This window comes from Populus trichocarpa, chromosome 13 (genome assembly GCF_000002775.5).
Source record: "Populus trichocarpa isolate Nisqually-1 chromosome 13, P.trichocarpa_v4.1, whole genome shotgun sequence".
NCBI lineage: Eukaryota > Viridiplantae > Streptophyta > Magnoliopsida > Malpighiales > Salicaceae > Populus > Populus trichocarpa.
Genome location: NC_037297.2, coordinates 13,584,410 through 13,599,413, shown reverse-complemented (window position 1 = coordinate 13,599,413; position 15,004 = coordinate 13,584,410). Strand labels below are relative to the sequence as shown.

The 15,004-nt window shown below is 35.1% G+C and overlaps 2 protein-coding genes across 6 annotated transcripts in view; both read left to right on the top strand.

Moving 5' to 3' along the window:
* The window catches only part of LOC18104608 (uncharacterized), a 39,825-nt gene extending 28,003 nt beyond the window's left edge, over positions 1-11,822 (top strand). For all 5 annotated transcript variants that reach the window (XM_052446307.1, XM_052446309.1, XM_052446305.1 and 2 more), the window contains 14 exons: positions 608-803; positions 1,868-2,125; positions 2,909-3,055; positions 3,838-3,919; positions 5,675-5,788; positions 5,881-6,053; positions 6,522-6,634; positions 7,962-8,073; positions 8,191-8,259; positions 8,470-8,596; positions 8,849-8,963; positions 9,625-9,815; positions 9,929-10,041; positions 11,291-11,822. In XM_052446307.1, coding sequence (XP_052302267.1) covers positions 608-803; positions 1,868-2,125; positions 2,909-3,055; positions 3,838-3,919; positions 5,675-5,788; positions 5,881-6,053; positions 6,522-6,634; positions 7,962-8,073; positions 8,191-8,259; positions 8,470-8,596; positions 8,849-8,963; positions 9,625-9,815; positions 9,929-10,041; positions 11,291-11,554 — 2,074 coding nt within the window. In that variant the 3' untranslated portion in view covers positions 11,555-11,822. The remainder of the gene's footprint in view (positions 1-607; positions 804-1,867; positions 2,126-2,908; positions 3,056-3,837; positions 3,920-5,674; positions 5,789-5,880; positions 6,054-6,521; positions 6,635-7,961; positions 8,074-8,190; positions 8,260-8,469; positions 8,597-8,848; positions 8,964-9,624; positions 9,816-9,928; positions 10,042-11,290) is intronic.
* Positions 11,823-14,216: 2,394 nt separating this feature from the next.
* On the top strand, positions 14,217-14,978 carry LOC18104607 (14 kDa proline-rich protein DC2.15). The gene has a single exon (XM_006376398.3). It carries the CDS (start codon positions 14,322-14,324, stop codon positions 14,745-14,747), a length of 426 nt encoding a protein of 141 aa, XP_006376460.2. The 5' UTR covers positions 14,217-14,321; the 3' UTR covers positions 14,748-14,978.
* Positions 14,979-15,004: the final 26 nt, after the last annotated feature.

Genomic DNA, 15,004 nt, shown 5'->3' with positions numbered 1-15,004 from the left:
TTGGTAATTTCACCTGGTTCAAATTTTGATTGGTACACGTAGCTATTGAGATTCCTTATTTGCTGATTTGAACTTGAATTCACAAATTACTTACATTTATTAAAAGAATTTCCTGTAAGAATCTACACTGTGTCAAGTAGTCTTTATAAGTGAATTATTTTGTGTCATTGTTAAGATGGGAAGATGACTTTTCTAATCTGTTTATTCATGTTCAAATATCATATCCTTGTTATGAAAAAAATAATCAGTTGCTTGCTTGCTTGAATAATTAGCAAAAACTTTTTGTGCAAAAATATTATAATAGAAGCATACACTTACAGGATCCATAAAGGCCCCAGCTCCTATAGAAGTCAGTGGAGACTATTTATGTTGTATTAAGGTAGTGAACAGCACCAGCCAGGAATCATTTCCCTTTCACTATTTATCCTATTTACTGTTGGTCACAAAATTGCCTGAATATACCTTTCCTCCTCAAACCTTCCACAGATGGCATTGAGCAGAGTCTTATAGATTCAATCATTATTTAGAACATCATGGGCATGCTGTAAAGTTAACTAAATTTGGTTTCTCCTCATTATGGTTCTTATGGTTGTTGAATAAATTGCAGAGAACAAGGAGACATAGCTCGAGCATGGAAGTGCCTTTCTAAAGCTATAAGTGCTGATCCTGATGATATTAGTCTAAGATCCCTTCATGCATTATTTTATGATGAACTTGGAGATCATCAAAGAGCTGCTGAGTCATATGAACAAATTGTTCGAATCTGTCCTGAGGATGTTGAAGCAATAAAGACAGCTGCAAAGGTTTTCTTTCAGCTTTGTTCATAATCCCTTTATTCAATATAATTACGTTTACATGTGCAATTGTAATCTGATTATTTGCTTTGTTTTAATTAGCTATAGCAATGTGGTAGCCCTTGAGCTCTAGTTCTTTGCAATAAGGTCATTAGATTTAGAGTAGGTTATGAATATTAGCAATCAAGAGGAAAGAACAAATAGCAGCTAGACTATGTTATTGAAAGATTGTTATAACGCTTACTTCCTATCTAATTTTGTTTTTCTTGGTGGTCCACATTGAAGAGACATAATGGATTCTCATAGAATAACTGGAGAAGGAATTAAGAAAGATGTTTCGGTTTCATTACACCAAATTACTTAGATCTGTGTTAATACAAAACCAATCTGAGAGGGTAAAGAAGTTTATCTCATCAGTCTTAATTTGATGTGGTGACCTAGTGAGACTTCACTTGTTCAAGTATAGTTAGGTTTTTAAGTAACATTTTTATGTTTTCTTTTATTTTTTTCTTGTCTTTGAAAATTACTTTGGTCTATTGATAATTAGGTTTCATGCGACCAAATGCAAACAGGTTGTGGTTGTGAGAGCAGCTACTTAATGTAATTTTTTTTTTATGTTTGAGGTTTCATTTGGGATCCTCACCCTTGGTGTAAAATGTTTTCCACAAAAAGACTCGTTACATACACCTTCAGTTCACCATGGCACACAACGAAAATTTTTCTTCACAGAATAATCATTGTAGAGCTGATAACAAATACCCTTTAATGGTGCTCTTCAATTATTTTTACCAGAAGCCTTTGTCAGTTACTGTGTTTTCTTGTCATTTGGCTTAGTTTTTACTTGCACAGTATTTTCCTGGATCGGAAATGTTAAATGTACAAATATTTCCATGTAAAAGGAGTGGCTATGGCTGTTTCCTCTTATTATTTCTGTAGCATTCTCTTTTCTGGTTCCACATTTTTTATTTGTCTATTTTCTTTTCCGTGAAAACTTTTTATGACCAGCTTAGCTTGTCTCATTATTTTTTCTAGTCGGTTTTTAGGAGTTCATTTCTTTCTTTCTTTCTGTTCAGATGCACCTCAATTGCGGTCAGATTAAACGATGTGTAGGCATTTTGGAAGATTATCTCAAGGGTCATCCATCTGAAGCTGATTTAAGTGTAATCATTTTGCTGGCTGATGTATTCATGGAAATTGATGCACATAATAATGCTCTTCAGCATATTGAGCATGCTCAGATGATCTACTATTCAGGAAAAGAACTGCCTTTGGAATTAATGATTAAAGCAGGAATCTGCCATGTTTTCCTGGGAAATATTGAGAAGGCAGAGGTTTGTTGCTTTAGAATATCAAATGTTGAATTCTATCATTACAATCCCAAGCCCTTATAATCCATCATCCTCCAACTCTATCACTTCTCAAAGCATCTGATGGCAGATAAGGGGATTGTGTCTCATGTCAATCAGTTTGCTAATTTTTACTTTTTAATAAATTGTTTCTTTTTAACCAGCCATTGCATTTATCTGGCTAGGCTCAACAATGGAAACCTAATAAAATCTTCATGCTTTTTGGAATCTAAAATAACAAACATATCTATAAATTGGAAGATTTAGGGTCCATTTGTTTGGCATAATACTTGCTCAAGTTCCAAGAGGATACTGAATTTAAATGCAGTTTACTTGATGAAATTTTCTTGTTAAATCTTTATCAGTCTCTTGTGCTAATTTTCTAAACTTCTGATTTCATTTTTTTTTGGTATGTTATTTAAGAAATAGCTGCAAAATACAATTTTAAGAATTTGACAATTGAAGCCATTCAAGTATCTGGTTACTTAGTTCGATCCTGTTAGAAAGATATAGATGCTTTGGAGGCCTTGATAACTTGTTCTAGTTCTACCACAGAAACTATTTTATTTGCTTAAGATTTATATATCTGTATTGTGAAAGACATTCTTACAATCTCTTTCTTTCATACCACATTTTTAATCTTGTCAACCCTAATACGACCATTTTAATCCAGTTGGGTGCGATTGTAGTTTTAATGGTTTGGAGCATATGTATTCTTCTTGCTACTGATTCTCTTCTTGCTACTGATTCCTTTTTCTTAATTTTTAGATTCACTTTAGTGCACTACAACAGGAGAATTTCTCCATTCATCCTGAATTCATTACTAAAGTTGCTGATGCATTTATGAGTACTGAGTGTTTTCACTCTGCGTTGAAGTATTATCATATGCTGGAGTTGAATGTTGGAGCTGACAATGTAAGGGGAACTTCTAAAATTCCTCTATATTTGATTTGCATAGAAAAAATGTGCATTGCTTTCATTTTAATTTAGTTTTATAGACATTTGTGATCATGCTAAGCACAGCATATGCTTGCGATGATCTTGGTATCATTTTAAGCACAACATACGCTTACGATGATCTTGATTAAGAGAGCTTGTTTTGTAACCAAGTGAATGCTCTCGTGATCACATTTAAACTGAAGACATGTGAACTAGTAAATATATTTGCTCTGCCTCTTATACTTTTGAAATGCTATTTTTGTACTGTAAAAGTGTGAACCGTTCAATTACCTGTTTAGAGCCAATCTGATAATAGAACAACCTGCCAGCTTCTTTATGTTATTCATGCAAACTGATAGGAAGTTAACCAAGTTTCCATCAGAGATACAATTTTGGCAAAAAAAAAAAAACAGGAATAAAAGACAGAACTCCTTCCTACATGGCTACACCAATTAGTCATTCTTGTCTTTGTTTGGTCTCATATGTAGTGGAATGTCTATTCCCATCCACAAAATGCTGTGCATGGCTATATTACTGAAAAATTTATGCAAGAATGATGAACTGGCTTCTCTCCTGTTCTTCTCACACTTCTGGTGGTTGTTTTGATAAAGCTTTCAGCATTTTTTAATTACTGAGCCAAATGATTGAGAAATAACAAAAGCATCTTTGAACATGCACGTGCACACACACACATTGTATGCAGATTTAATTGTTGATTCACACTCATGTTGATCTTTATATTGCATTTTCTTCTATAGGAGGGCGAAATCCATGTGAAAATTGCTCAGTGTTACTTATCCTTGAATGATCGTGCAAAAGCAATTATGTTCTTCTACAAAGGTAACATCATCTCACAAGAAATACAGATTTTATTTTTGTTGGAATTTTATTTCACCATACGTTTTCTATCTCACCCCTTTTTCTTTTTTTTTCCCCAAAGAGAGCTTTCTGTGGTTGATACAGCTTTGTTGTTTCAGTATGCTGTTTCTCTTGTGCTTCAACTAGGACTTTTCGTGTTGAACTAGGTTGTGTGAACTGATTCATGATGATCTGAATCCATATTTCAAGACCCCCACTTGATTTTTATTGTTGTGTTATTTTGTTTATTTGGTATTTATGTGTACAAGGGAAGAGTTTTTCCTTTCTAGTCATCCAGTGTCCAAGTTCTCTGTGAATTATAAATCTACCATGTAAGTAAATGTATAAACGAAGTTTGAAAGGACAAGATTCACTTGCTAGAATGACTGAATTAATTGGCAGGATCAGCTGGTGTAGAAAGAGGGGATATCATGTTCCTTGGAATTGTTTGTTCAAAAAATTCTCATGTCAGATTGATGAGCCATATTAAATGATTCACAGTTTATGTGATTACTTTGACTTCGAAAGAACAACCTATAAGAATTTTTATTTTTATCTCGGAACCAACTGTAGGAAATTTAGTCATGCTTGCTAGAAGATTCAAAGGCCCTGAAAATGCTATGAGGTGTCCAAATGGTTGAAGTAATATGTAGGAAGATGTTGTAAATGCAGCCCTTAATAATAGGATGATGATTTATTTGATATAATGTATGACTGGTTACGGGGGCCATGTTTTGTTTTTGTTGGTCCAGTCTATTTCTCCTCCCTTGTGCACTCATTCCATGAACATTCTGAATTTAATTGTTTGTCGAACATTTTTATCTAAACTTGAGCAGGGTCAAAAAGAATGTGATAGATGTGTTTATGCTCAGTTCATGTTGAGGGATAACATGGGAGTTGTTAAAAGAGGTGATTTTATTCATGAAATCACTCTGGCTCACAAAATGCTACAGAATTATGTCATCTTTGTGGTGTCTTGGTGCTTGTGTACGGTGGAAAAATTCAAGAAATTTCTAAAAACAATATCCACTGATGCATTTGTTGTGGGATAGAGTCATTGTCTTGGCTTTTTCATGGCATTCCTTGTCAGAGGCTTTTAGTTCTTTATCCAAAATTTAGATCAATTGGAGTACACCTAAAATTTTGATATCAGTCAGAAATGGTTTTGTAGTTTTTGGTTTTCTCATTCAGACAATGTCTTGTTCTTCCTACAATTTCTTTTGACTTTTAACTTTGTCAATAAATTTTCTGTCAAAATAATAAGAGTTAAGCAAATAGAAAATAAGCTGAATGCATTATTAAGGAAATGAAGGCTATATGATTTGAGGATGAACAATAGTTATGGTAATCAAAAAGATTTTGCCTTGTGCAGCATAGGTATGTGAATGCACGTGCTAAAGAGTGAGTTGATTTGTTGATAATAGGGATGAGATATGTTGAAGGTGCACTAAAAATATCATTGGTTGAAGTTAAATGGCTTGAACCATGCAAAAAAAATGGCCTCTGGACTAGGAGGAATGTTAGTTGATATGAGTTTTGGGTCAAGGATTTTGTGCTGATGTTCAATTGGAAGAATTGTCTCCAAACCTTTTGTGATGGCACAGTTTGATGCATTCTTTGGTAGTGGAATTTGCATATATAATATGGATTCAGATATTTGGCCTTTCATTATTTCTCTTTTAAGCTGCACTCTTGGCAGTTAAGCAAGTTTTTTGGCTGATCAATTTCACTCTTCAGCTTTGCCCATGCTCAAAGATAGCATTGATGCCCGAGTGGCTTTGGCGTCGCTCATCCTTGAAGATGCTAAAGAAGATGAGGCTATTTCTTTGCTTTCTCCTCCCAAAGATTTGGGTAACATTGTTTTGATACGTTTTACTCTTTACTTCAAAATAGTTCACTTTTGGGAAAGCACTAATTATCCTTCTTTATCTCATGTTTTATAGATGCAGATTCTCTCGATTCTAATTCCTACATGCAAAACCCATGGTGGCTTGATGGGAAAATAAAACTAAAGCTTTGCCACATATATAAAGCCAAAGGGATGCTTGAAGACTTTGTTAATACAATATCACCCTTGGTCCGTGAGTCACTCTATGTAAAAACCCTTCGTCCAAAGGTAATTTTAATGCCATACAATATAAGAAACCTGTAACATTAACTCTGTCCCTCTGACTCCTTCCTTCTAGATGTCTACAAGTCTTCACAGAAGGTCTAATCTATCCGATCTTGGTCTTGATTCACCATCTGCACTAAGATGTTTAAACATATTTTTAATATTTTCTTATCAGTGACAGGGCTGTGGAAGTTGTTTTATCACTATTTTATGCAATACGTGCACTTTCTTGAGAACCTGACATCATAACTCCTCAAATGTATTTACAACCTGCAAGCCAATGCATTTTAGCATTGGAAGTTAGAATCATTATCTGCATTTATGGGTTCATTAATGGTCTGCACTGGGCTAAAGTAACTGAGAACACATGCAGCCGTACTCATTGAATATGTCCTTGTTTAATTTTCTTTTTAGTTTGTAGACACCATTTTCTCTGCAAGTGTGGACTGATTGATTATTGTTTAACATTAGGTGAAGAAAAGGCTGACAATAAGTGTTCTGCGTGAAAGAATCAGTATTCTGAATGTTCAGGAAAATGATGATGTTTTTGGAGAAGTGAGACCACTGGCTTCTAAATCAGATCTGTGAGTTTTGATTTTGCTATGCACACCCCCCCCCCCCCCAAAAAAAAAAAAAAAAAAAAAACTTTCAGCGCATAGTTTGGGTTTCTGTACCACTAATCTTTGTTCAAGTTCGTCATCTTGGCATCCATATTTAGTAGTGTACCTTTTTTTTTGTTTTTTAAAGAGTTGTCTCGACATGTGAGTAAATTTTTCTCATTCAGAAGACATGTTTGGAGGCAGCAAGAATATAGTAATTCATCTCCTAGAAGTGACTCATGATGATAAGGGTGTTTTCACAGTATATCCAAAGGATTCTGAAGCATGAACTTGCTCAAACATTGTTTAGTGGAACAGTTTATATATATATATAAGATTGCTTAGTGGATCGAATAGGTTGGGGAGAATTATGCTATACATAGAAGTGGTGTTGGTCTGAGTTGATGCCTTTTTTATGCTTTCAAGTTGCTAGAATGGTGAACGCACCTTTTTGTTTTTCTTGGTGTCTGTAACAATGTTTGAAGCTCAGTGAACAGTGAATGTTAAACAGAAGCAAGTGATGGTTCGTTGGTGTTCAAATCATTCTAGAATGGTCAGATTGCTGTTTTGTTGTAAGGCATTGCTTTGCCTTTGGATTTTATTTATTTTTGGGTCTGTTTGGACTACTGTTATATCATCCTCAGAGTTGTATTCTTTTTATCATGTGCCATTTCTGACAAAGCATGTGGTATTCAGAGGTAGTTATTGATTACAAATTAATGTTAAAGTCTAGATGGCAACTATCATAATTCAAATGCATGCACTAGGTTTCATAGCTGGTTTCTCCATTTTTTATAGGTTTATTGTAGGCACTGGTGAGGTTGAGTGAGGGTGGACAGTACAAGGTGAAGCACAGAAATAAGAAACAACATTAGTAAACTCACAAATCAAGATTACATGAAAATCAAAGCAAAAGGTTTGGATCTTGGTGAAAGAGTAGAAACAAAATCTTTCAAATTTAGAAGATAGTGGATGCTGGTAAACGTATTGTTTTTTCATGCATGGGGTCAATGATGGGTCTGTGAGATAAATAGGCAGACAATTAAGAAAAAGACCTGTTCAATTGGTTAGATTATCTTATTAGCTTGGGCTTAGGCCAAATGAGGTTAACCATCAGAAGTTAAAGTACGGAAATTTATTGTTTACTTTCAGATTCGTATTGCTATTTTTAAATTTACACAGCATTTCAGCATTGTTTATTTAATACTTGGACCATAAAATAGGGATGGTTGTGTTTGTATTTGCTTTTTCCTTCTCATCATGCCGATGGGAGCAGCTAATTAACCATTCACTGATGGATGCCTGGAACTAGATTGAGAGCTTGCAGAGCAAGAAAGTTGCTTCAAAAGAAGGAAGAACAGAAAGCAGCTGATAAAGCTGCTGGTATTGATTTGCCTAGTGACTATTCAGATGATGAATCTCTGGTAAAGTGCAACTGATTTTTGTATGACTTGCCCAAGCTTAGTTATTCAATTTACCAGCAAGTACTTGTCACTTGGGCCGGATGAGCTGATATATAATTCTCTTTTTGGTGGTTACAGCTAGAAAACAGAGTTTCTCCTCTGCATGATTTTTTAAAGGACGAAGCGCATCATGATCTTATTATAGATGTCTGTATTTTTTTTCCTTTATTTTTATTCATCTATTCCTTATTTTTTATTTTGATTGATTGATTTATTTATTTGCTTGAAACTTATTGAATTTGCACTTGCAGTTTGTTTTAGAAACATTGTTAAGGAATTCCACTCATGCTGAATAAAGTCACCTGTGGATATTCTTTTACGTTCTGATAGTTAGCTCTCCCTTGGTTTGGTTTATAGTTGTGCAAGGCATTGCAATCGTTGCAAAGATATTCTGAAGCTCTGGAGATTATAAATCTCACCCTGAGATTGGTTTCTGATAAACTGCCTGGTGATAGGGAGGAGCAACTTCAGTCTCTTTTAGCTCGTAAGTCTCGGGCCTAGAAAGACGTGCCCCCCACCCCCCCCCCCCCCCAAATCACACAAACACCACCCCTCCACTTAACTCTTACTAGTTTTTTATTTCTTCCCCCCCCCCCCCCCCCCCCCCCTCTTCTGCATTTCATTTTATTTGGTGCCATCATGAAAACCATTCAAGTCTGCTTTCTCCATCAAAAAAACAATTCTGCAGGGCTTTTGGGATTTAAATGAAGCTGAGTATTTGTTTTTGTTTTCTCAGAAATATCTTTTAACGCCACGGATCCTAAACATGGTTTTGATTATGTAAGATCTGCTATTCAGAAACAGCCGCACAGCATTGCTGCCTGGAACTGTTATTACAAAATAACCTCAAGGTGATTATTATTTTATATCTTAATGTTAATTTCCTCCACTGTGTTTGGCACAGCATTGCTGCCTGGAACTGTTGTACAATAACCTCAAGTGAGTATTATTTTATATCTCTTAAGGTGTGTTGAATTCCTTCCACTGTTGTTTTTCATTTTCTTATTTCATATGGAACATGAAACAGGATGCTGGAAAATTTGTGGAATCTGGTATAATAAAGTGGTGATGTACAAATAGATGCACTTATTCTTGATTATCTTCACAAATTGCTCTCAAATTCTCACAATACTAGAAAGTTCTTGATTATATAATTTTAGTCTATCAAATCACACATGCAATTTTTAATATATGTAGATTGAAACATACGTCTTGAATCTCCCTAAGCTTGTGCTTACTAGTGCCTCTCTGGCATACTATCTGTGTACTTTGACTGATGTTTACTTATCATCTCACTTGCCAAACAAAAGGAAAAGGTTTGTTTCAGTTTCATTCCTTTTGTTTTTCTTCTCTTTGCTTGTGGAAGTAGGACTTCGTGACCTTAACGTTCACATGGTATTTCACACAGCCTGAAAACACGAAACCCCAAGCTGGAGTATGTTCATTTATACGACCACTTGCATTTTTGTTTACATCTTGTTGTTCATTCATGGATTTCTTATGATATCATAGATTGGGAAAGAGCCACTCAAAGCATGCCAAATTTCTACGTTACATGCGAAACAAACATAAAAGGTGTGTTCCACCTATAGTCATTTCTGCTCATCAGTTTACCATGCTCAGCCATCATCAAGATGCTGCAAGAGAATACCTAGAAGCTTATAAACTGATGCCAGAATGTCCTCTAATTAATCTGTGTGCGGGTAAGGCTTTCTTCTATTTTTGTTTGACAATTTGTTTATACTTGCAGTATTATTAGATTATACAGTGATAGATGATATGTTTATATTCGATTTATTTTGTTTTCCATCTTCAGGAACTGCCTTGATCAACTTGACCCTTGGATTTAGACTCCAAAATAAGCACCAGTGTCTTGCACAAGGCTTGGCATTCCTCTATAATAATTTACAGCTAACAGAGAATAGCCAGGTATGGTTCATTGTCGTATATGTACTTGATTTTAGTTACTTTATGTCATTCTTGCTTCTTGTGGGTCAGACGCTTTTAATACCTGCTTGAGATTGACTAAAATTTCTTCATGTCTTGATAAAAAAATAAAATAAAATAAAATAAAATTGGTATTGTAGAATCTGTTGGTGAAAAGGAGGTCAAAGAATGTAAATGAAGTTACTGACACAGCTTTATACCATTTCTTATTATTAAAGCGTCTATATTGCTGTATATAGGGGAAGGAAAACAGAACTGGACCTAACACAACAATTAGTCTTCTACATGCACCCACATGATCTTGTATGCACAATAAATTGGTGTTCCTTTAATATGATCTTGCTTGATTATTAATATGTCCATGCAATTAATCTTAATCCGTTAAGTCAAATAATGGTGGATTTTTCAAACCTGCTGAAATTGGGTTAGTTTCCAATTAAAATCGTTGACAACCAAATTGCAAAAGCTTTAGTCGTGATCTTGAAGCTATTTCTAATTGACCTAATGCAGCAGTTGGATTCCTGGCATCAGTTTCAATGTTTGTTGACCATTGATTCAATTATGTATTTGTTGCTTGTTATTTCTGTTTTTCATCACAACTTAATTTTAGCCCCTAATTCCATTACCTTTCCTACTTGCCCACAGCTGAGTTACCATAGAGCTTCCATTATTTTATACATATACGATCTGCTACTATCTTCTAGATTTTGTTGGGCTCTATTACCTTGCATGCATTTCAGTGATCTTTTGATTATCAAAAATTAATAACATTTGTCGGTACATGAATATCACACATGCCCTTGTGTTTTGGGTGGTTAGGGGGATTTTATAGAACTGAATGGTTACCAGAACTTTTTTTTTCTCTCCCTAATAAAGCCACCTTTTAGATCGTGGGCATTTCCACGTTGACCCCTAACATTAGATTCAGTCAGTAGAACATGCATCGCCCTTCAACTGTCAGGCTACTGAGAGAGTTGCTAAACTGTGTCAAGTTGTTCTTTTCATCTACTATTATAGACTTTCACCTTGAATGCACTTTTTCTGCTGCTATTATTCTGTTGAAGTTTCTGAATTTTCTTGTGGCGCTTGAATACTAGCAACTATGGCTGCTAATCACTTGTATGCACAAATGCTTGGATTATTGAAAGCAATATATGATCAAATCTAGTTTCCGCTTTCATGGATTTTTGTTTGTAAAATGGTGCTAAATCAATATATCTGCACCTTGCAGGAGGCATTATATAATATCGCCCGTGCCTATCATCATGTTGGACTAGTGTCTCTAGCAGCTTCATATTATGAAAAGGTGCTTGCAGCTTGCGAGAAGGATTACCCCATTCCGAAACTTCTGAATGAGAATTCAGAAATGGAAAATATGAAACCAGGTTACTGTGACCTGCGCAGAGAATCTGCTTATAATTTGCATTTAATATATAAAAACAGTGGAGCATTTGATCTTGCTAGGCAGGTCTTGAAAAATCACTGCACTTTCTGACTAAACATCCTCGACACTGACATCAACTGGTTTGCAAGAATTGCAGGTCTTCTTTTTTGCACATATAGCTCTCTAAAACGAACATTAGGTAAATTTATTATTTAACTCTTTCCAACTTTTATTTTATTTTATTTTGTACTTTTCTCTGTCATGGAGTTTCTTTGGGGTGCCATTTTCAATGTTCTTAACTGTACCCACCCAGAGAAGAGGATTTGTCAACAGAAACTTTACTACCATTTAGCAAAACTGGGTATGCCTCTTCGAGCTATCAGCAAGCGTGCATGTGGCAATATGCTAGATGACAAACAATTCTAAAATAATATTAAAATTTAATTTTTCAAATCATAACCTAAAAAAACACAATAATCTAATCACCCTTTCTCTGAATTCCAACCGATACTACCAGATGAGTTGGAAAATTCGATTTCAAAATAAAAACTTAGTAATGCTCGTAGTTACATTGACCCACACATCTTTAATGTCGTAACCCCCTAAAAAAAAAAAAATTCCTCCCTCCTTCCATGTTAAAAATATTAGGCAGTTTGGTTAAAATATTGTTTATCTTAAAATTTAAAATTTTTTATTTAAATTAATTTTTAATATTTTTAGATCGTATATTAAAAATAAATTTTTAAAAATATAAAAAAAAAATTAATATATTTTTTTAAAAAATACACTTTAAATAATAACTTCTATCGCTATCCTAGCTCTTTTTCCAAATCACGAATCACGGAGTGAAAAAGAAGGGGGAGAGAGAGAGAAACAATATATCTGCACCAATTATTAAATCGTACCCTCTGTTTTAAATTCATTTAATTAATACCTTGTTCTGTCCAATTTTGCCATAAACCCAAGATTATCTCAAGTTGGAATTTTATTATTTTTATTCTATTTTATAAAAATTAAGTATAAAATAATATAAATTTATACAAGATTCAAAATATATTAATAAATAAGATAAAACTATTCTTAAAAAATTAATCTTTTAAATTAAAATAATTTTCTGACATTCCATGCTGGCAGCCAATGCACCTAACAAAGAAGGCACAAGTTGTATCACGAGAGTAAACAGGAGAAATCTCTCTATTTTTTTTTTAGTTTTTGTGCTTTTCTTACAAGTTGAAAATAAACTAAAACATGAAGGCCATTGAGAACAATGACACCTGTTTCTCAGTTTATCTATACGTACGAGGTGAGAAACTGGGAATTATTACAGAGGGCAACCATCTCCTTGATTTATAATATTATTCAAGGCATAACCAGAGAACTGCTTGCTGTACTTATTGTCTTGAGAAATTGATCACACATTATCAAACCACTATGAAGGTTTAGGAGAAAATCATACATCAGACAGTGGCAATCGCGTGTAATTTGTCCAGTTCATCGTAGAACATTGGGTTTATGGCTATAGGGGAGAAAGGATCCTCCAAAACACCAGTTCTGCTAGATTAACAAGAAACATCTTCAAGGGAATTTTTATAAAGATTTCGTGCATGGCATCTCTAATCCCACAAGGACCATTGGAGGTGTTACTTGATTCTGTTTGTTTAGCAGCACAGCGCTCCAATACTCTCTCAAGCTCCTCAAGAACATAGGACAAGGAGCACCAGGGGAGGAATGGAAATAAATAAATAAATAAAAAGAGTATTGATTATGAGTTTGACTCTGACAATCTAAGGTCTTACGAGTCTTGCATAATCAAAGATTATCAACTGTAAGTCTCCTGATTAGCCCCAAAGGCTCGTTCATGGCCCTTGACACGGCCACTTAGCACAACCGGAGCAAATGAAGTGGTCAATAGGTTATCTACTCAAAGATGGTTCAGGTTGAACAGAAATCCATTCCAAAATTCTGTTCAGAACCAAGGTAAAGAAAAATTACCATCAAGTAATACACAAAAAGCATAAAAATCCACATGGGAATCTCTTTGGCTGGTTAGAGACTTCCCTCTTGATCTGATGAGCAGCACATGCCAAGTGCACTGCGGATTTGTAATGTTATGAGTTCATTCATTGCTGTCTTTTTTTGTCTCGAAACAGCAATCAAACACTTCTTTGATATCCGATCACGGAGCACGAAACTGGACGTGAGAATACATATCACCTGACCATGAAATCAAGAAAGGAAAACTAGCAGTAATTGATTTTTTAGATTAGATTTATTGGATAGGGAAGCCAGACATTTTCCTGCTGGTTTTATGCAAATGTGAATTATTTGCAGGGGAAGTGAGTTAATCAAAACCCAGCCTTGGCTAAGTACAAACTTGAAGCTTACTGCTATGTTTCTGATTTTTACAGCACAAGAGAACGAAGATCCTTAATTATCAATGAATGAAAAAACAAAAAATAAACAATAAAAAACTAAAACTGTGCATGTAAGACATTCAACTTGCGTTCTCAGATCCAAATATTCATATGCAAAATCGATGAAATATGATACAGAATGATTTCCTTTGATTGCCCCCACATGGAAACTCGAACTTCGAAAATTATTAGAGAAAGAAATTTTATTGCATGTGTAGGACAACTAATCAATACTGAAAAGATAGAGCAAAGATCCTTATCTTCCACCCTGCAAAGCTAGGTCATGCAAAATTATTGGTTCCAATTATCCCTTCTGCATGATTCATGCTAAGGATTTTTAAAAGCCAAGTTGTGTTTGATCTCCTCCTATAAATTGCTCACCCCACTTCTCTATTTCCCACCACCACCATTCAAATTCTATAGCTCTTGAGCCATCAGTATAGCTTGCATTTTAGAGCTCAGACATGGCTTCAAGAGCACTAGCCTCCACTGCCCTTTTCCTCGCCCTCAACATTCTATTCTTCACTTTGGTGAGTTCTAGTGATTGCCAAGGAAAGCCTGAAGGCCCTAAACATCAGCCATCACCATCAACAACACCAAAGGTCAAACCACCAAAATCAAAGAGCACTTGCCCTAGAGATACCTTAAAGTTGCAAGCATGTGCGAATGTGCTGAACTTGGCGAAAGTTCTAATCGGTGAAAAAGAGAAGGCCACTTGCTGCAGCCTCATTGATGGCCTTGTTGATCTGGAAGCTGCTGTTTGCCTTTGCACTAGAGTCAAAGCTGATCTCTTGGGCCTCATCAAATTGGACATTCCTGTTGCTGTGGAGATCTTGCTCAATGAATGCAATAGGAAGGTTGCTGAAAAATTCAAGTGTCCATCCTACTAAATTTCCTTAGTTTAATTAGTCCCTTTTGTTATTTTTCTTTTCACGTCGTCTCTACCTCGTGCTTTTTGTGGACCTTAGCTAGTATGTTTACTGGCCATGCCATAAACATTGCTACATCAATAATTTGTTGCTGTTATTTTCGTGTTGATGGGAAGAGGAAAGACTCTTTGCCTTTCCCCCTCTAATCATCTGTTTCTGTTATGCTAAGAAATTTGCCTCTTTCGTTTTTCTTCTCGTCTTTCAATTTTCGTATAGAG